This window comes from Alternaria ventricosa (genome assembly GCF_023758065.1).
Source record: "Alternaria ventricosa strain BMP 2768 chromosome Unknown scaffold_1, whole genome shotgun sequence".
In the NCBI taxonomy this organism is placed as follows: Eukaryota; Fungi; Ascomycota; class Dothideomycetes; order Pleosporales; family Pleosporaceae; genus Alternaria; species Alternaria ventricosa.
In genome coordinates, this window is record NW_026055681.1 from 2518270 (window position 1) to 2538540 (window position 20271).

The following is a 20271-nucleotide window of genomic DNA, read 5'->3' on the forward strand; positions in this document are numbered from 1 at the left end:
GGCTCACTCAGAGTCTCACGCACACCCACATGGCAAGCACACACACAGTTTCACATCACCACTTGTATCATGCACTAGAATCTTCTTCAGCTAGAAAAGCTTCCACAAACCACCAAGCCGGCTTCCCCCTCAGCGCCCCAGCCGTCGATCCTTCCTTTCCACCACCGGATGGGTGGGGGAGAAGGAGGCGAAGTGGTGGAAATCATCACCATGCAGCCTCTCAGACCATCCCTAATCAAAGTCTCAAACACGCACATGACCACGAACGTGTTTAGATTGCTCGCACAAGCTGCATACCATGGTAGCGTGGTAGGAATGTGTGGATGGGGCGGGAAAGGGACGCGAAGACCTGACGGGGGGAAGAAAGGCATGATCTCCACACTTTACCCCAGACTTTACCTGCTTTGTGGGCTGCATGGCCTCAAGGACTGGTCGTCACTACATGCAGGAATGTGTACAGGAATGGTGCTTGGCAGCAGATTAATTTCGGCTTCTGAGGCTCAGGAACCGATGGTTTTGCATGGGTTGTAGTGCGTCGCAGTACTGGTGTGTTCTAGTGCCGTTACTACGCTTTTGGTAGCGCGAGGCAGGGCAAGCTATGGACGGTAGGGGTAGGGTATATGTAGCTGGGCGAAGTGGTGTGAGAGGATCGAAAGGTTGCGAAGAAATGATGTACACATGCTTGATAGCTTGTGCATATCGTGACAGGGAAAGCCATGGCATGTGTGGTTAAATTGGTTGAAGCAAGTACGACCTACGTATACGGACATCCGATGGACCAGAACCAGATAAACTTGCTGGGTTCGGATGATGGGTCCTTACGTGCGGGAGGATTATTGTGGGTTGTGCAAGGTGGTACAACATGGAAGAAAAAAACGTGGAGAGAGCAAAACGGTGGAGTGACAGCGAGTAGAGTAGGGTCCTTGCGCCTTCTGTTTTTCGCGTCAGGTGCATGGACGTACGTTCATCGTGTGCTTTGGAAGATCGGGATTTGTGCATTTTGCGGGGAAGATGGATGGTCGGTTATGCTCTGTTGTCAGGATCGGTATGCGTCGAGCTGCAGTATACACATCAGCAACAGAGTATGGAACTATGGCCAAGGGTTGATGGACAAAGACAGGGTGGGGACCAAGCCAGCAGCTGCGTGACACACTGGATATGAATTTCTTGCAGCGGCTGGCGTGTTTGAGTGGCTGGTTTGGCAGATTGGAGAGTTTCCGCTAAGAAGCGAATGCTAGGTGTGGATCTTAACTTTGTTAGAGTTATTAAACGGCTCCTGCTGGCATCGTTAGATTGAGGAGCCGCGGGTGCTCTGGTCAAGGCAAGAGAAAGATCTTAGGCTTAATCTAGGCTGGGCACGGCCGGGGTAAGGGCTACGCGGGCGAATTGGGTCATTCACAGAGCGCCTTCTTCCAAGCGGTGGTCTTCGAGAAGGCCATGGTACATGGTTCAGCGGAGACGTCGTGTGAATGGGCAGAGCATGTCCTGCAGCCGGTGCTGGGTACGGAAGCATGAGCGTGTGATCTAGGTTGATCGGCTGCTCTTCGTGTGCGATGAGGCTCGCCGTGCATGGCTCCAGCGGCGGTGTGATAGGCGCCCTCTAGAGACGTTTCTAGCAGCTTGTATTCTCGAGTTAAGCTCGCTAGCTTCGGCCACTTATCGACAAGGGCAGGGCCGGGGCAGGTTACTCCAGACCAAAGCAAGACGCGCGACTCAGGACGGACCACACCGAGCACAAGCGAAAGCAACCATGGCATTGACAACAACGCAGGCCGGCGCTGAAGTCATCGTGGCTCACCCATGGGGTAAGGCCGCCGCAATGCGGTACGCCATTCCGACAGAACCCTCGAGGGCCACCGTTCACCTCCTGCGGAGCGCATCATGTGCAGGACGAGCGTTGGCTAGCGTCCCCTGTCGCTGCTTTTGCACCACGCCCTCCACCTTGTTCCTCCACATTCCTTCCTTTCACAAACGTCCTCGCATCGCAGCCTAGCCGCTGAGCTTACCGGACCGGACCTTGGGCAATGGCGCTACCAGAAATATTGTCCGTCAGCTCGGTGGTGTGGTGCAAGGTACACATGAGTCGCGCCTTTGCGGTCCCAAGGAGTCCGGAACGACGTGCCTGAAATGATGAGTAAGGGGACTGCCATCCCGGCTGAATTACGACCTGGAACTGGTTCGACAGGAACTTTTAGCCTTCATGACGTGCGGAGAAGGCTCGAGGCTTATCCCACCACAAACACCCTATTGGCACTTCAAGAGCCGAGAAGGATCGTGGAGTCTGCAGTCTGGCGAGATGGAGGGCACTGGGGTTCTCGGGGTCAGCCCTGCGACGCCGTGTTGTGCTTGTCGTCGTCGGTCCTGAGTTCCGGATGTGCGATTGGCCGGGTCGCATCAGGGTCGCTTTCCTGCTTTGGCGCGGAGTGAAATGCCAGTAGTAGAGGCGATTGGTGGAAGACGCATATCACGTGGAGGTTGCGCTGCCAGCGTCTCGCTCCACAGGTCAGCAGGGATGCGACGACTTCTGGTAGCGCTGCCATGATGATGTAGAGATACGTACCTAAGGCGGCGCCTCGGTCGAGAAGCGAAATGCAGTAAGGTATTGGAAATGGCTGATACGCATGGCGAATAGATGCAGAATGTGTGAGCCGTTGGGCAGTCATGCTTCTTCGACAAGTTCGCTCGTGGTGGGTCAGGCTCTCGCGCCTCTGGAGAATGACGATGCATGCCAGAAGAAGCAAAGGGGCGGGACGGGATGATGCAGACAACAAAGACGGGACGAGCACGACCTTCCAAATTTCTTCTTTCACCTGCATTGCTATCTCCCCACCCACATGCAACTTCCTCATCTGCAGCCACGGCCGGTACTTTGAGCAAAGCAAAGAATCCTACGGCAGCTTGATACGATGTCAATTTTGACTCCAACCCGTCACATGCCATCAACGCCAAAGGATTGTGAGGCGCTTTTAGTGCCCGAGGGTGGTTCCTCAGCCGTTATGCACCTGCGTTGATACGGCGCAGGGCGATCCTCGAAGGATACGAGCAAGGCCATGGCAGTCAGCGATCGGACGACGGCAAGCTTGCGCCATCGACACCAAACCTTCTGACCCGCCTATTCGCGCGTCCGGGCACCGGAGCAAGATACGAGATGCGGAAGGCTGGCGCACGCTTTAAAAGCTGAGCTTGCCCCAAGATGCAGGCTTGGGGGACTACTCGAAGAGGAGGGTCTGCGTCTGCCACAGCCGGCGGCTTTTCTAACAGGAAAGTAAGAGTGGCACTTCGCCGAGGTAATGTGGGTGTGGCTGACGATGAGAGGTGGAACTTTTCGACGCCGCTGACGGTCAAAGTTTCCTCTTCCACGGTGCCCGTATGCGGGACTCTGCGACGTTCGTTTCCTCCTTCATCTCCACACCCCCAGATTTATGGGAAATGCGCTTTCCGCAGACTTGCATATCTCCGGCATCCCGAGGCGAATACTGCGGGGCGAATGCGATTGATGGAATTGCGATGGCCAACGCATCGTTAGGCATGGCTGTCCTCTTTTGTCGCAACACGACAGAATGCGGACGTCATGCTTCATTTCGTTGGTAGGGCGCGTGAGGTTTAATCCTCAGCGCTGAGGCGACTCGCCCACACGCAAGTATAAGAGGTCGTACCAAACCGCCAGAGACCACAAGCCATTTGGTCTGGCCTCGGTACCTGGCATTACGGACCGCTGCATTACACCCGCAGCAGGGTTTCAGCATCGGTCGTGTTCGTTGCTTTTGCGACCACGACATTGCTTCTGCTGTGCTGCCGGCGCATGCAAAACCGTCGGCTGTGCGCTGCTAATGCCACGCTGCATGACAGGATTCCGGCAGCTGATGGCTGCACTCGGCTGCTGAAGTTGCCGTCTCGTTGTGTCACCGTTTCGTTTCGTGTGAGTCAAGGATTGCAACGGGCGATGATGGTGGCTGTTGAGTGGGTTGAGACCTCGGGAGCATTGATGGTGGGTAGACTCCCCAAGCGGCATGTCACTGGAGTCAGTAATCTCCAGGTAAGTGATACATAGTCAATGGGAGAGCCTGCATCTGCCTGGGCATGTCTTGGTGGCGGTATGCGTTCACATTGCCATGTTCATTTGCAATGACCCACGGTTGCTGCTCATCGCTTCCACACAAAGGCAACCCCATCTCGCACAAGAGAGTAACTGAACAGCTTTCTCCTGAGAGTCTACATTGTTCTGCGATTTCATCGAGTTTGGTTCTCCGCACTAATTCAGACGGCAGCACATCTGTTTGGTTTTCCCCTAGTATGAGGTGACCCCCGATTTTGAACGGTCCTACCCGCTGTAACAACGTGGGCTGTACGCGTCTGAACACGCTAGACCTACAATATTTTAGTCAGGTGTGACAATCGAGATTTCGATATTGCGACGGAATGACGACCTATATACCGGTACCAAGATCATTTGCAGTTGTCAAAGATATGGTAGCACAGTTGTGCAGATTGCATTCTTGCAATCTCACGAGCGTGCAGTCGATGGTTCAGGGTCAGCCATTACATCTTGAGCACCCTTCTTCAGCTACTGCAATAGTATTGCTAGCAAAATTTAACAGCACAGATCTGCATTACCCCGTTGTTGGGATATCAATATCGAAAGAGCATGTTTCTCTGCATCCACCTTCATCGACGTCGGTTGCCACCCACTTCATACACTGGTACCGCGATGGATGCCACCCGTAGCATGCGCATTTCCCAAGGCCCTATTACTCAACAACCCTTTTGTTGAGAACGTTCGTAAGTATGATTTATCGCTGTCTCATGATTGTTGGTTGTGTATCGCTTGCGCAGCGAAGCGCGGTCATGTCGCGCACAAAATTGTCGATGCATCGTCCGGTCAACGATACAGAGTCCGTGTGTAGCTCAAGGCCCGTACCTGAGTCAAGTCGGGCCTTGTAGTCAGTAGTAACTTTGGAGGTGGTGCACATAGTGGTCTGATCAAGCTTATCGATTGTGGCAACGATACCTGAGGTTCGCACATGACAATGGAGTTAAGGCGGAGATGCCTTTCACGTGAATGGTCGCCTCCTCGAGACACGCCGTCATCGTGCATAGATGCGCAGCAAGACGTCAGTGGGTTTACATTTTTCTTCGATCTGCGCAGGAGGGGAGATGCATCTCGACATTGTATGGCTGACAGAACTTAGGCAGTATCGTGGGACTAGGACTGCCTTGTCTGCTGTTGCTTTGTTATAGCCACATCTGTGCTTCGCTGTGCAACGGGGTGTATCCTGAGAGACACAGGGCTGAACTATAATAGTCAAGTTAAGTCACCATCTACCTGGCTGTATGCTGCAAGTGAGAACAGGGCGTTTGGTACGCGGTAGACGTATGGGTCTGCGCAACCGTGGTGTTTGCTAGAAGATGTATCTCAGCTCGCTGTTGCCGCCTGGCCCAGCGCAAGGCACCCCACGTACTAGAGCCTTGTTCCCATCCTCCGGCAACGATAGTCACGTCCTGCTAGGAGGAGTCACGACGAGGCCATTGGGGCGCAGTGCAGCATTGTGTGTCATGTCCTGCTTACTGCGTATGTGATGACGATATCAACGACTTGGAATTGGTGAGGCAGCGTGGGAGCCCCTCGCGCTTGCCTCATGTATCCGAGGAAGGCACAATCCGCACCATGGTTTAGGAGCGCGCACCAATGGATTAATCGTGAAATGACTATCCCGTGACCCTGAGCAAGCAGTCACCCAGCAAGCAAGCGGCAATTTGTCCGTGTGAATTCGAGGTGTTGGGACTGCCTTCAAGGGCTCGGCTAGGACAAGATCCTTGTTGCGGCTTAGTGTGGCACTCAAACAATTTTCGAAAGAGCCCAACCGCCATCCCTCCACCCACCCGTCTCTCCACTGCGAGAACACTCATCACGACACACGCAGCGGACTCAGTGATCTTCACACGAGCCGCCCCGTCGATTTCACGAATTTATTCGGCGAAATCCCCCTCCCGGACACGGAAACCTGTTCAGAGACCTCTTCATTGAAGCGCTCGGACAGCCCTCAACACCCTTCTCAAAGGAGTTGACCTCTGACCTTCCCTTCCCCACGCGGACGACACTCTTTTCTGCACCCCCCCGAGTCGCTGTCCCAGCAACTCATTAATTCCGCAGAGTTCGTCCCCTCGCTCGAATCTGGGATTCCAGCACCAACGTCATCGCCCTCAGCCAGGTAGCGATTGCGCAGCCTACCGACCGCCCTCCACACCCTCACCGCACCTCACCTCACCCACCACCGAGTCCATGAGTAATCCCGCCTCGACTTCGCAAACCCCGCCGATTGCCGCTTCCTCGTCTGCGACCGCGAACAGCTCCTCTACAGGATCGTCCGCCACCGTGGCCGCCGGTTCGGCTCAACCCACTGCCCGCAGCTCGTACGCCAACGCGACCAAACCCACGATCGTGTCTAGCGCAGCGCCGCCCGTGGCAGTGGGAGGACCGCAGAGCGCGCAGCATGGCAAGAGCTCCTCTGTCTCCCCGGTGAATGGCAACGGCGCCCTCAAGCCTGCTATTCCCGTCATGCCCACCATCGTCAGCGGTGGTCCCAACGGCAGCGCCCACGAGCGCAAGTCGTCTGTCCAGATCAAGCAGACCCCGCCTGTTGCGACTGCAGGCGGCCCGCCCTCTGGTATCAAGTTCGGCTCGCTTGCTGGCTCACCAGCGCCTGCCCACGCCTCGCCCGTAGTCCAGGGAAACCTGAACCCGGCGCAGGTGCAGAACCCGCGCGTTGCCTCGCCCGCTCATTCACCATCGCCCATTCCTACGCCCATTTCGGGAGGTCCCAAGCCCGACGGACTGCCCACTAGACCAAACATTGTGTTCGGTGGCCAGGGCGGTGAAAGCACTGAGCCTAACGTGAGTTTGCGCCCTGCCCCCCATATAGTCCTCTTTCCGCTTCACATACTGACCCCACCACAGGCACGCCCTGCTATGCCCCCTCAACCAAACTCACACACGATGCCTCAACACATGCGTCGCGAATCCTCCCAGTCTGCGCACAGCGACATGAGCAACGCAAACATGGGCCGCGGCGGCTCGTACTCCAACCGAGGCGGCCGTGGTGGATTCCCTCCTCAAGGTCAATACAACCCGCACATGGCCAACCATTCGCCACAGCCGTTCCGCCCGATGCCTCAGATGGGCCGCGGCCAGGCTGCGCCATTCCACCCTCCTGGCCCGCAGCGCTCTCCTTACACGCAGAACCGTAGCCCTGCTATGACACCTGCTACTATGCATCAGCAGCAGCACCTCGCTAATCCTCAGAGCATGCCATATTACCCGCAACAACAGTACCCTCAACAGGCAAGTACATCCTCTACTATTTCAGCTACTCCCTCAGTTTCTTCATCTCGCAGATCGGTTTTATCGACTGGTTCGCGAGTTTCCCACAGTTCTCCCATGTCCAGCCATGGTTCTGTCGGGACCGAGAGGCCTTTCAACCAAGGTCGATCGGATTCGGCAAATGTCCCCACACAAATTGTTCCGCCACCAAATGTTTCAGTCTTTTCAAGTACAAATATCGAATCATTCCTAACACAAATTTCCTCACAGGCCATCTACGGTGGCATGCCCCAGCCCAACTTAGACCCGTACAACAACTTCTACCCGCAGAGCTACGGACTTCAGCAGTCCATCCACTACCCAGGTGTCCCCGCTAGCCCAGGTCGTGGATTCCCTCCTCAGATGCAACCGTCTCCCTACGGTGTTGCCCCCTACGGTCATCAGCCACAGGCTCAGAGCATGTCGCGCACTCCCTCCAACATGTCGGAGCGCCCGTCATCTGCTGTTCCTCAGCCTTCCACACCTGCGATGACCAACGTCAACCACATTTCGCACACACACACTCCTAGCATGACGGCGGCAAGCCCCGCACCTAGCTCCACCTTTGAGCGTCCGAAGAGGCAAAGCAAGGCCATCCAGATCAAGACTGGTAAGTTGCAATCTTTGCATGCGATGATATGACAATGCTAACAGCGTATAGTTGATGGTGAAGTTGTCGACTTCAAGCCCAAGGGCGCCTCGCCTGCCCCGCCTGCTGTAGCATCCGCTGCACCTGCTGCGCCTCGCTCTCCCGCTATTGCTGCCACTCCCACCCCTCCGCGCGCACCGAGCGCCACCGACTCTACTCGTGCTGAAGATACCGCTTCCAAGAAGGCCGAGTTTGTCAAGCAGTTCCAGGAGAAGCTCCGCCTACAAGAGGAAGCCGAGAAGAAGGCCAAGGAAGCTACAGAGGAAGAGGCCAAGGCCGAAGCCAATGCAAAGCTTGCTGCTAAGGAAGAGGCCGACGCCAAAGCTGCTCTTGAAGCCAAGGAGAAGGAGGATGCCGAAGCTGCCAAGAAGGCCGAGACTGACGAGGCTGAGAAGAAGCGCCTCGAAGACGAAGAGATGGAGCGCATGATTGCTGAGATGGAGGCAGAAGAGAAGAAGCGCGAAGAAGATGAGAAGCGCTACGCCGAGGAGAAGGCAAAGAAGGCCGAGGCTGAGAAGGCCAACGCTGCCGAGAAGGTCAAGCAGGAAGAGGAGCGTCTGCGCAAGCTAGAGCGCGAAGCCGAAGAGGCTGAAGCCGCTCGCGCAGCAGAGACTCCTGAGCAAAAGGCCGAGCGCGAAGCCAAGGACAAGGCTCTCTTCGCAAGCTTGAAGAAGAACACCATGTTCGGTCCTGGTGCCTCTCAGACTGAGGAAGAGGCGGCTCCCGCTGAGTCCTCAGCTCCTATTGCCGCACCTGCACCCTCCAAGACCCCCACTGGCTCCAAGCCCAAGCCAGCTGCTCTCAAGCTCGAGACGAACAAGTCTGTCGAGCCCGCACAGCCGACTGCTGGTATGCAGGCACTCAAGACTGCACGTTTCCTCGAAGTCCGTGCTGAGGTCATGTATCCTCAAGGCGTAGCCAGCCCCAACCCAGCTCTTAACAACAGCAACCGGAGCAAGGGCCGCCAGTACGACAAGGACTTCCTCTTGCAGTTCCAGGATGTCTTCAAGGAGAAGCCATCTGTTGACTGGGACATGAAGCTCAAGGAGACAGTCGGTGACGAGCCCCAATCTGCTCGCGGTCCTCCATCTGCTCGTCCCGGCTCTATGCATCTGGGCGCCGGTGGACGTCAAGGCTCTCGCCCTGGCGGTGGCGGTGGCGGTGGAATGGGTACATTTGGGCAAGGTGGTGGATTCCAGCCAGGAGGCCGCACACTCCCGCCAGGTACGACATCCGAACAGCGTTTCCAGCAAGCCCAAGGCGGACGCGGTGGCTCTATGACGAACCCTCTTGCTCATGTCGTTCTAGGTGGAGGTCGTGGTGGATTTCCTATGGGCGGGCAGTCGATGTCAGGACGTCAAAACTCCTACCAGAGCGCCGACCGCAGGCTACCAGATTCACCTCGCGTTGGCAGCTCACGCGGTAGGGGCGGCCAAAACAGCCATAAGGGTGGCCGTGGCGGCAATGCTCAAGATGCCAAGCAAATGCCCTTGACTGCCGGCCAGGAAGTCAAGGCACTCCAACGCTCGCAGACTGGTTGGGTACCTACGTCGCTCACTCAGCCCGCTGCTGTCCAGGCTCAGATGAGCGCAGGCCACTTGGCTCCCGATATGGTACAGCGTAAGGTCAAGGCCGCTCTCAACAAGATGACACCCGACAAGTTCGACAAGATTTCCGATCAAATCCTCGAGATCGCTGGACAGTCAAAGGATGAGACTGATGGACGCACTCTTCGCCAGGTCATTCAGCTCACCTTTGAGAAGGCTTGTGACGAGTCTCATTGGTCGTCCATGTATGCCAAGTTCTGTAGCCGCATGTTGCAGACCATGAGCACCGAGATCAAGGATGAGAATGTCCGCGACAAGCACGGTGCGCCAGTTGTCGGTGGTGCTCTCTTCCGTAAGTACCTCCTCAACCGCTGTCAAGAGGAGTTCGAGCGTGGTTGGGAAGTCAACCTGCCCGAAGCGCCTGAAGGCGAAAAGGAGGCGAAGCTTCTGTCAGACGAGTACTACGTTGCCGCTGCAGCCAAGCGTAAGGGTCTCGGTCTGATCCAGTTCATCGGAGAGCTATACAAGTTGGGCATGTTGACTCTGCGCATCATGCACGAGTGTGTGCTCAAGCTTCTCGACTTTGAGGGTCTCCCCGATGAGGCTGCTATTGAGAGCTTGGTCAAGCTGCTACGCACTGTGGGTGCCACGATGGAATCCGCCGAAGCCGGCCCCAAGATGATCAACATGTACTTCGAGCGCATCGAGAAGGTCATGAACATGGAGGGTCTTCCTTCGCGTATGCACTTCATGTTGCTTGACACCGTCGACATGCGCAAGTCCGGCTGGAAGTCCAAGGACATCCTCAAGGGTCCCAAGACCATCGCCGAGATTCATCAGGAAGCCATGGCAGCCCAACAGGCCGCCGAGATGGAGCGCACACGATCAAACCAACGTGGTGGTGGTGGCCGTCTTCCCATGGGTCGCGGCGACGCTCGCTCGTTCTCAGGTGGTGGCATGCAGCCTCCTCCAGACACTGGCAGCCGTGTCCAAATGGACGATCTCCGCAAGCTGTCCAAGGGTGCTTCTGGACGCAACCTAAACAACGCTGGAGCTCTCGGCCCGTCCATGCTTGGTAACCGCGCCGGTAGCCGCCGTGGTATCGGTCCCGGCATGGCTAGCCGTGAAGACTCCAACGCCTCTTCGCGCAATGGCACACCACCTGTCCAGAAGGAGAAGGAGGCCACTGCTCATGCAAACGCTTTCAGGTAAGATCCCGTGCTGATTATTCTTGACATGTTTACTAACAAATGCACAGTGCACTTGCTGCTCTTAGCAACGAAGACGCCGGCGAGGCTGGCTCTACATCCAACGCTCCAGATGAGTCTGCTGCCGACGCGGAGGCCAAGCCTTCCGAGTGATTACCTTTCCTTTCGAGCGCGTGACGGTTATACCCATAGACCACACCGCACGCGGTAATCTAATCGCCTGTTTCGTTGCATAGAAGGGGGCATCAGCGCGCGCATTGTTCTGCATTTCGCGGGGTTTCATTACTGCGACTTTCAAGAGCGGTGGATTTCAAAAGTTTCCTTGTTGTCTGACGGCCGGTCTCACGAAATGGGTTTGGGTGTTCAAACCATTGGTTGGTACAAGCCTCGATGACTCTTTTCATACGCATGCTTCATGACGGCGTTCCGGATCTGAAGATGGGGACGGTCTACACCACACGCTTTTCACGAGCGCCCTGGGTGGGCATTTTGGCCGAGTTTTCCTCAGTCCTTCATCTTTTCTTTGCGCTGCGATTTTCTTGGGGTAGGGAGGACCAAGAGGTAAAAGAAGTACCGTGTCTTCCTGTGGAGGTCTCTCCAATCCCACTCCCCCTTCATGTTATCCTCCTTTCCTTCTTTTTGCCTCTTACAGAGAGTGGTGGCTTGGTGATGCAGTGTCCGCCGACGATAGCAAACTTGCTTAGGCACGCACTTGCGAAAAAGATCCTGCGTACACGAGAGCAAGATCTATGAGGAGATGACTCTTTGTGCAATAGCTTGATCTAGTTCGAATAAACTGGTAAAAAATTATCACTCTGCTTCTGTCTGTGATACTGTCTGTGATGCGTCTGGGCCAAGGAAAGTCTGCGTCCGCGCCTGGAACCGTTGAACGCACGTTCCCTGCCAATGATGTGATGTGATGTAAACGTCGATCTTACTGCGGGACGTTTGCAGACGGCAGGAGCGTTGCGCGTCTTTGCGCAACTTCCAGGTGAGGGGCAGCGCGCAGGGATGCAGGTGAGGATGGCGCAACTGGCTACGTCATAAGGACAGAGTGGGCAACCACATATCAGAACATCGGGCTGGCCTCAGTAAGCACATTACACCTCACTCTCAACACTTTCTAAACCGAGACTTCAGACTTCTCCACATCAAGCTGTATATTCCGATCCGAATCACAGCACGAGTCTACCACACAAAGCAATCATGTCCGACCAGAACAACCAACAGAAGGGCTTCTTCGGCACCGCTGCCAGCGGTCTCGGTACGTTCCATCTACCTTTTCGCTCTTTAAGCATCACGGCCACGAATATATGAGAGTCTTTGCTAACAATCCAGGAAACACTCTAGGCGCCGCAACAAACACGGTCGGCAAGGGCGTCCAAGGCGTCACTGACGCGACGGGCAATGTCGTCGCGGCTGGTGGAAAGGGACTCGGTGATGCTGTCACGGGTATTACGCAGGGTGCTGGTGATACTACCAAAGGTGAGTGCCCCCAGAAACGGCCGCGTTTGGATAAGTTGGGCTGACGTGTTGTGATAGCGGCCGGCAACTTCGTTGGCGACACGACAAAGGCTGGTGGCAGGAGCGTGGGTATGGAGCAGAAGAATAATCAGACTGGTGGACAGTAGAAGACCGGGGACGATGCTCGGTCACGGAAGGGTTGATAAACTTGGTGACGGGGACAACGAATGAGTACCCTAAAGTCACCTGAATACTAATAAAGAATGATACTACGTGAGTAAGAAGATTGTGTCCACCACATGGGAGGCGATGCGCGATTACGTGAAGACCCTTTGGGCATACCAAGAGTCATGCATCATAAGACTGATCACCTGCACTAGCTCGAGCGCTGCGTGCGTCGAGACGTATAAATACCGTCTTCAGCTTTCCCAACCTCCCTTTCTATCATCCACTACTTCCGATTTTACTTTCTCCAAAACGAGACTCCATCATACCGATGAGTGGTTGTCGGAACCAAACTCAAAAGCCAGACCTGGCTCTTTCATGGAGTTCTCGCTCGAACCAAAAAATTAGGATTCCACGTGGCATGTTGTTTCCTGCCAACCACACTCCTATTGAGCTTTTCCGAAAACACTACGCTGGTCTGATGTGTCCATTTCGTCGTGTGGGCAAAAAAGACCATCTGGGCATTTGATGTCGAAGTCATTGGTGACAGACTGCCACTTTTGTCCAAAACAAGTTTCTCCGCGACTTATGGTCCTTTCTCTGCGGCTTCCAAAACTACAAGCTTCTCGATGCATTTTGGTATATACATACCTTCGATTCCGTTCAAAGCGAGATACTTTAACGGCATGAGGCGCGTGTACTGCCCAACGGATAGCTATTACATCCTGAAGCCGTGCGCTGGCTGTATAAATACTTCTCTCTCTTCTACTCACTCTTGCTCTCAACATCCACAGCCTCCTGGCTTTTCCCAAAAGTTCTCGAATCCTCCTTAATGGAGTTCTGTCTCCTCCGCCTCCCCCAAACCTCGTGAGGTCACAATCATGTTCTCGCCTGTCGCCTTCTCTCCCAAAACGGTGTACCTACATCGGCCATGGAATTTCGAGTCTTCCAAAATTCATTCTACCTCACTCCATGAAGTTGAGTTCCTCTTCCCACGGAACTAAGAGGGCTGTCTTCACTCGCTATGTGCTCAGGCGTATTTCCACATCGAGTCACCGCCGGATTCTCCAAAATTCCTCCTTCGGCTAAAAATACACGATAACTGCCAGCTCATATTGTTTTCACGAGTCTCAATACTGGAGACCCTATGCAACGGCCCTAGCTCACGGAGCTGTCTGCATATAAAGCACCTTTTCTTCAACTGTTCTCTTTCATCTACTATCTATTCCAAACTACATTCAGTTCAAAACTTCGCAGGTGTCTATGATGGCCGCGGCCTTTCGGAACTTTCCAAACATATGTAAGACAAGATCATGTGTGTGCCCTGGTGGATCAAACATGTTCATAAAGCACATAATGCTTTTCGCTGTCTCCAAGATTCGGATTTAAGTTGCTGCTGAGTGACTGTCCTCTAAAATGTCCAACTACCTAAGCTATGTGGCGAGAAGTCGACACCAAAACCTGTGCGAGTTGAAAGACAATGTGGGCATGGACTCGGATGCTCATCTGTACAAAATGTTTTATTCACGTCTTATGAGACAGCCGTTGGTAATAACTTTCCAAAAACCAAGAATTACAGCTCATGTTAGCTGTTCAATCTAGCGGCAAGAGCACTAGTGCCATTCGGCCTCTTGCGTATAAAGCTGCGCTCTCACGTCATCATTCCTCCCCACAAATGCGAGGCCTCAGTCCGAAACCCGGGAATCATCATTGCCATGGAGTTTGCTGGGCTGCGGCTCTTCAATTCCAACCAAAGCAATGAACAGAAAGTTCATGGCCTCTTCTTTGTCGGCTTTCACTAGTTGTATGACAGAAGATCCTGTGTTGTGATAGTGATGAACGCCACCAAAAACCACCTTCCGAAAGTATGAACGTCGGCACTTCTTTGCCTACTACATCTGGCTTCAACTCTATCAATACCAAAACCTAGTTGCTGTCTTTTGCATTTCTATTTCCTACGTCAGATGTAATACAAAATACACATCCTCCTGAATCGGTACAAAGATTTTGTTTGAAACGATGTAAATGGCCGTATTCAAGCTGATGTCGCGGAAAAAGACGAGGATAATCACATCTTTACTCTTTCGATGGTAACGAGAGACATGATATGTGAACAATATAATACAGTCATGAACCCGTCGTACTTGCTCCCCTCATGCTCCCCTCAGACAGTCAAGTAGCCACTCCTACGAGGCACTAATCCCGACTAATCTCCACATGCCGACTAACAACGATGCTATCCTTGTTGTTGTTCAGAAACCGATCGTTTTTTTCCAGAATCTCCTTCTGGCTCTCGCTGTCACTCGATACACTAACGCGTCCCGCATGAACCTTGATGGCCGGCATGTGCGTGTCCTGGTTGTCTGCAACCGTGCCGAGCTCGAGCTCGGTGTCAAAAGGCTTGTAGCGGTGCGAACGGTCGGGGTTGCTGACACCGTGGGGTGTACCGGAGCGAGGCTGGTGTGAGCCGCTTGAGCCGAGGTGGAGGAGCCGTTGGAAGAGTGGGCGGAGGGTTGCGATGTTGCCGACGAGCATGCCGAGGGCGGGTTCGGCGTAGCCCCAGATGAGGATGTTGGCGAGGCCGTCTGGGAGAGATGTTAGTGTTGTGATGGAATGAGGATCTGGAGGTGCTTACAAAGATAGTCATGGCTGCTTGTCAGGCCAACGGTGTACTTCAGACGGACCAGGCCGGAAATGGATGTGCTAGAGCGATGTTAGCGGTGTACAATGGTCATTCAGATTCATGGATTTGCCATACAAGATACCCAAGCTCAAGATGCCACCGACTGAGATCTTGGTGTTCCTGTTCATCTGGACGTTCCAGAGCAAAGCGATTGGCCTGGTCCGCGTTAGTGCCTACTCGATAGCAAAAAATTGAGTAACTCACATGAGCGCAGTAGCCCAGTCAGTGAAGATGTTGACCGAAGTGCAGAAGAAGTACACATTCTGCAGATACACTGGGGGCTGGCAGTAAGTACCTTCAGCCATAAGGTCAGCCCTCCAAGCAGCCCTGAGAAGTATACGGTTAGCATTGCCCATATCGCGCCGGATTGCTTTGTACTTACTCCACCGGCCAACACTGGAAGATGATGTACAGGATAGCTGCCAGATTCGTGGCCGCGCAGAGGCCCATGATGCCGTAGTTGATGTAGATATAGACCATTCTCCTGCCGGCTATCCGGTTCAGCATGAAGGCGATGCTCAGCTTGACGAAGATGATGGATGTGCAGTAGAAGACCTCGTAGAGAAAGAACCACTGAATGCTGTTAGCCACCGACCAATTCGGTGTTACACTGGATGATGACTCACGAAATATGCTGTCTCGACGTATTTCTGGTTGCCAGGCTTAGCAAAAGTACTGTCTTTGGCGCCAATACCATAATAGGAGCCAATAGTGGTGACGATGGTCAATGTCATGAGAGGCAACTGTGGTGAGTGAGCTCAGTGTGTTCTCGACGACTGTGAAGGTCAGATACGTACGCATCCTATTGCCATTACCCAGTCCTCGAGAGCCCAGTTATGCTTGGTGATTCTGACATACGCCCGCATACCCATGGTGATGAAGGCAAGCAGCCCCGTCACAAGGACGGTCGCCGTGAGGTTGGGGCCTAGATCCTGCATCGAAGTCAGCGCCACTCAAGGCGTCCCATTTGGTTCAGCTTACCTCATGAAGTGTCATTCTGATTTACTTTGTGAAATACAGTTGCCGTTCAGTACGTGTTCGTTGCGTTGAGCTACAGTTGGTGCTCTCGAACAACTTGCGGAGTTGAATGGGGCCAGAGTGGGGAGAGGTTTGACATTCTTGGGCTGTTGAAGTATACAAACAATGCTGCAGAGACCAAGGTTCCAAGAGAATGGATGGAACGCTTTGCATTCACAGCCTGGTATAAGATCGCCAAAGAATTTCCCGCGACCCCTTCACCCGCATGGGTGTGCATTCGGTCGATCAGGGCGCCGAGAAGACAACATGCAGAGTGGGTTCCGCTATCACGACATGTCTTACTGCCCCTGATGCTGCCATCACGATCTATCGTTTTCGGGTACCCGCATTCCTGTTGACGTCGTCACACGTTGGTATTCCGATGTGTGCGTCCTCGCTTCCGACATGTCAGATCCTCAGTTGGACAAACATTGCCTACGAAGGTGTGTATCGCTGGTCAAGCTTGTCGAATCGAAACCCCGAGTCGCTAGACGAATGAGTTGGTGCCGATAGCGATGTCGATACGATTCGGACCGGATTGAGGAAATTGGGGGTTCTGCATCGATCTCAGGTGAATGTCAAAAACAGGGTCCGCAATCCTACGCTAGACCCTAAGCGGAGACGATCATCGCCTTCGTTCGCTCAAACATTCCCAACGGGCTTCGCTTGGGACGTTCCGCAACCTTAACACCTCACTGCCGACGCCCCGGTGTCAACATGCCAACGCTTTTATTACATGGTTTGCTATGGCCAAGTCGTGCTCCAAAAGAGTGGAGACACGACGAGGCGATTGTCGCAGCCCGAATGCGGGGCCTCTGGCCCCAGAGCCTCGCATAAGTTAACACAGTGGACTGTGGTACTTCTAGACTCCGATTAGTATCTTTGCGTTATCTTGCCACAGCGTATTCTTCGTATCGTCTGAATCTCAAGCACATTCACAATGGCCGACCTCAGCAAGCTCCCGAAAGACTTCTATGTCACGTCTATGCAGTTCACGAAGAATGCACACCAAGACGCATACCCTGCCATCGATCCTAGCATCCCAGAGCATAGCCTGGCAGGAAAGGTAGCCGTCATCACTGGCGCTTCGCGTGGTATAGGAGCCATGGTATGTTGAAACAATTGACCGAAAACGTTCCCCTTTCACCATGAATTCGCGTCATTATTGCGTCTGCTAAGACTTGGTCTCTCAGGCAATGGTACCTGCCTTCGTGAAGGCCGGCGTAAAGGGTGTTGCGTTGCTGGCATCCAACGCCGAAAAGCTCGCAGCTACTGAGAAGTCGGTCAAAGAGGCGAACCCCAACATCGAAACGCTTACATACGCTCTCGACATTTCCGACACGAAAGGCGTCGAGGCCGCCTTCGAAGCGATCCGGCAGAAATTCGGCCATGCGGATGTCCTCGTCAACGCAGCCGGCGCCATGACTGGAGACGGACCGAAACTGCACGACACAGACCCCGATCAATGGTGGAGGAACTTCGTAAGATCCGTCCCGTTCGCTGCTCATCCCGCAGTGCCTGAGTCAAAAGCGCATGAACTGATACATCCATTGTAGGAGATCAACGGAAAAGGCAACTATCTGCTCATCCGCTCTTTCCTTCGCCTACTGCCCAGCCCCGATACACCTGCCACGATCGTCAACGTAAGCTCATGGCAGGCGTTCTTTACCGTTCCGCCGCTTGGCGCCTACTTCATGTCTAAGTTCATCCTCGACGCGTTGGCTACGTACGTCGCTGCGGAGTACCCGAATGTTACCGCCGTGTCGATGCATCCGGGTCTTGTCGCGACCGACATGCTGCGTGAGCCCTTCCGCTCACTCTTCAACCAAGACAGCCCCGAGCTTGTCGGTGGTACTGCCGTTTGGCTGTGTCAAGAGAAGGCGAAGTTCCTGAGTGGTCGTTTCATCGCTGCGAACTGGGATGTGGAGGACCTTCTTAGTCGCAAGGAAGAGATTGTGAAGGACGACTTGCTCAAGCTGACATTGAAAGGAGACTTTGGTGTATGATTTCTATAAGCAGCAACATCGTATGATGAACTTCAATGCTATGGCAAAACTATTACATTTCCGCTGATGTGCTGACTCATGTGAAAATGGACAGTGGTGTCATACCAAACGTTGGAGCTCGGGGTGGCACTAGCGCACCGGAGAAGTCTCCTCCACGTATAAACACCCTTCACTTGAGCTACATCTCTTCTTTCCACAACCAGCCACTCAAACTCAAAATCACATCCAAAGCCATACATGCGGCCTCGAAAGCTTTGGCGGTCTCAAAATGCGCCGTTCAGATTTCATGTCTTTTAGCGCTCAAAGAGGTCAGCGCGATTCACTCACTGCCTCTAGTATCATTACACGAAAATTCCGCATTGCACAGTCATATGTATATTACCGCATGGGCGAAAAGCTCAACTGGTATCATCTTTCAGGATACCTCCGCTGCTACACAAAGTCGAAAGCTCATTGGCGGTGTTGGTGCAGGGCTGAGTATATAAACCCCTCTATCGCCGATGGACAACTCTTCCATAAACAACACCTAATCTACGTGTTTCCAAAACGCGGCGTTAAACAGTGGCATGGAGTTTTGTCGTCCTTGCTTCTCCAAAAAGCCAATCCAACAAGCGGATGAGCATTCTTGAGCACCAGTCTCGGTCTACCAAAAGCCATTTCGCATGGCCTTATGGTCGTGCATGTGCACTACAAGAACATACCATGCTGAAGAGATGCGAAACTACTCGCTGTTTCATGCGCTGACACAGCGGAGGTAAAAGTTGTCGTGGCTCAGCTTATGAGAGTGAGTAGCATATATACTTCCTCACCGTCTGCCGCTCTTCTCCTTCCGCAACCTCGACTTCAATGTCTCTCCAAAAGTATCCGTTCAAGAATCTATGGAGAGCTGCCTGTATCTCCACCCATATACCCATTCAAAAACATCTACACTTTTGCCATGGCTTTCTCTTGCGTAGCCAGGTCCAGATAGCGACATATATACCACGCTAGACGGTGAGCAAGACTAAAAGCAGCTGGGAGCCTACATATGTGAAGCGTCCGGACAAGTTCAATCTTACATGTGGCCTAAGAAAAACTACAACTCAGAATTTCATACGCGGAGAGCGCGTTTTCTGGCTTCTATAAAACCTTAAGTTGCCTGTCTCTCTACTTTGCTCTCATTGCTTTAAATTCTCCATTCTCTCCAAAAGTCATGGAAAAAAACGTACATGCTGTGCGTGGCGTTCTTCCTCTCCAAAACAACAACATGTATGCATATGAGCATTGCTTCTCCGACCTTTCCGAACACACTCAGTACCCACAAGAAAAGACGATGCCAACCAGCCATGTGCGCCAAACGCTCAGTCGCGCAGTATGAATCCTCGTCTTCGGCTCTCTCTGCCTCACAGCTCCTGTTACTATCCGCACCTTCCTTGTATTATCCAAAACCGAAGTTGAATAAGCGCATGCTGTGCGCGACTGCTGCGCGTCTTCTAAAGTGACTGTTACCACTACCCGTGAAAAGCGGCTTTCCGATTCGGATCTACATACCAAATCTCTCAAATAAAAAAAAACGTTCACGATGTGCATGTGTAAGCAGACATTATCAAAGCTATATAAAAGCCTGCCCTCGCTGCCTCTTCTCGTCTTTCTCTCTACACCTACGCCTTTTAATAATTTTACCAAAAATCAGCCATCACCCCGGAATGTTCTGAGTGCCGTCGTCTTCTTTGAACCAGCCTGAGTCTTCACTTATGAGAAGCTTGTCTCCACCCTTTTGCGAAAACATCGAAAACTCAACAAACTATGGAAACGTGTCCATGTGCACCTGCCAAGTCTCCTAAACATTATAAAAGCTCGGTCCTTGCCTCTCTTCAACTTCCTTCCTACCTCTACGCTTCCATTGTTGTTGCATTTTCCAAAACAATCGACGACAAGAAACATGATCCTATTCTCTCCGAGTCAAAACATGGCGCTATTTCGGTATGTGAGGATTGTTCCTCCACCCTCCGAAAACATATCGAGCACCACAAAGGATAGAATACTGCAACAATGTGGAGTAGCGAGCTGATTGAAAACAAGCAAAAGAGTATAGATGGCTCTCCTCCCGCCTTATCCTAAAACTTCACTTCGACCTCGTGTTCTCCAAAAAAAATATCAACATACTTTGGATGCTGCGCAAAGAGCCTTTCCTCC

The 20271-nt window shown here is 53.2% G+C and overlaps 4 protein-coding genes across 4 annotated transcripts; 3 read left to right on the top strand and 1 right to left on the bottom strand.

Annotated features, from left to right (window-relative positions):
• Positions 1–6280: 6280 nt before the first annotated feature.
• Positions 6281–10914, top strand: J4E93_000868 (uncharacterized protein; the record flags this gene model as incomplete). Its single annotated transcript, XM_049338824.1, has 6 exons — positions 6281–6892; positions 6956–7241; positions 7301–7437; positions 7589–7967; positions 8019–10761; positions 10812–10914. 6 exons carry the CDS (start codon positions 6281–6283, stop codon positions 10912–10914), a joined length of 4260 nt encoding a protein of 1419 aa, XP_049204709.1.
• Positions 10915–11967: 1053 nt separating this feature from the next.
• J4E93_000869 (uncharacterized protein) lies at positions 11968–12392 on the top strand (the record flags this gene model as incomplete). The annotated part of the gene is made up of 3 exons (XM_049338825.1): positions 11968–12025; positions 12100–12246; positions 12304–12392. 3 exons carry the CDS (start codon positions 11968–11970, stop codon positions 12390–12392), a joined length of 294 nt encoding a protein of 97 aa, XP_049204710.1.
• A 2194-nt stretch (positions 12393–14586) lies between these two features.
• J4E93_000870 (uncharacterized protein) lies at positions 14587–16069 on the bottom strand (the record flags this gene model as incomplete). The annotated part of the gene is made up of 8 exons (XM_049338826.1): positions 14587–14975; positions 15026–15093; positions 15149–15229; positions 15278–15400; positions 15456–15646; positions 15700–15816; positions 15871–16005; positions 16055–16069. 8 exons carry the CDS (start codon positions 16067–16069, stop codon positions 14587–14589), a joined length of 1119 nt encoding a protein of 372 aa, XP_049204711.1.
• A 961-nt stretch (positions 16070–17030) lies between these two features.
• On the top strand, positions 17031–18096 carry J4E93_000871 (uncharacterized protein; the record flags this gene model as incomplete). Its single annotated transcript, XM_049338827.1, has 3 exons — positions 17031–17198; positions 17284–17571; positions 17647–18096. The coding sequence occupies 3 exons, from the start codon at positions 17031–17033 to the stop codon at positions 18094–18096; spliced, it is 906 nt and encodes a 301-aa protein (XP_049204712.1).
• Positions 18097–20271: the final 2175 nt, after the last annotated feature.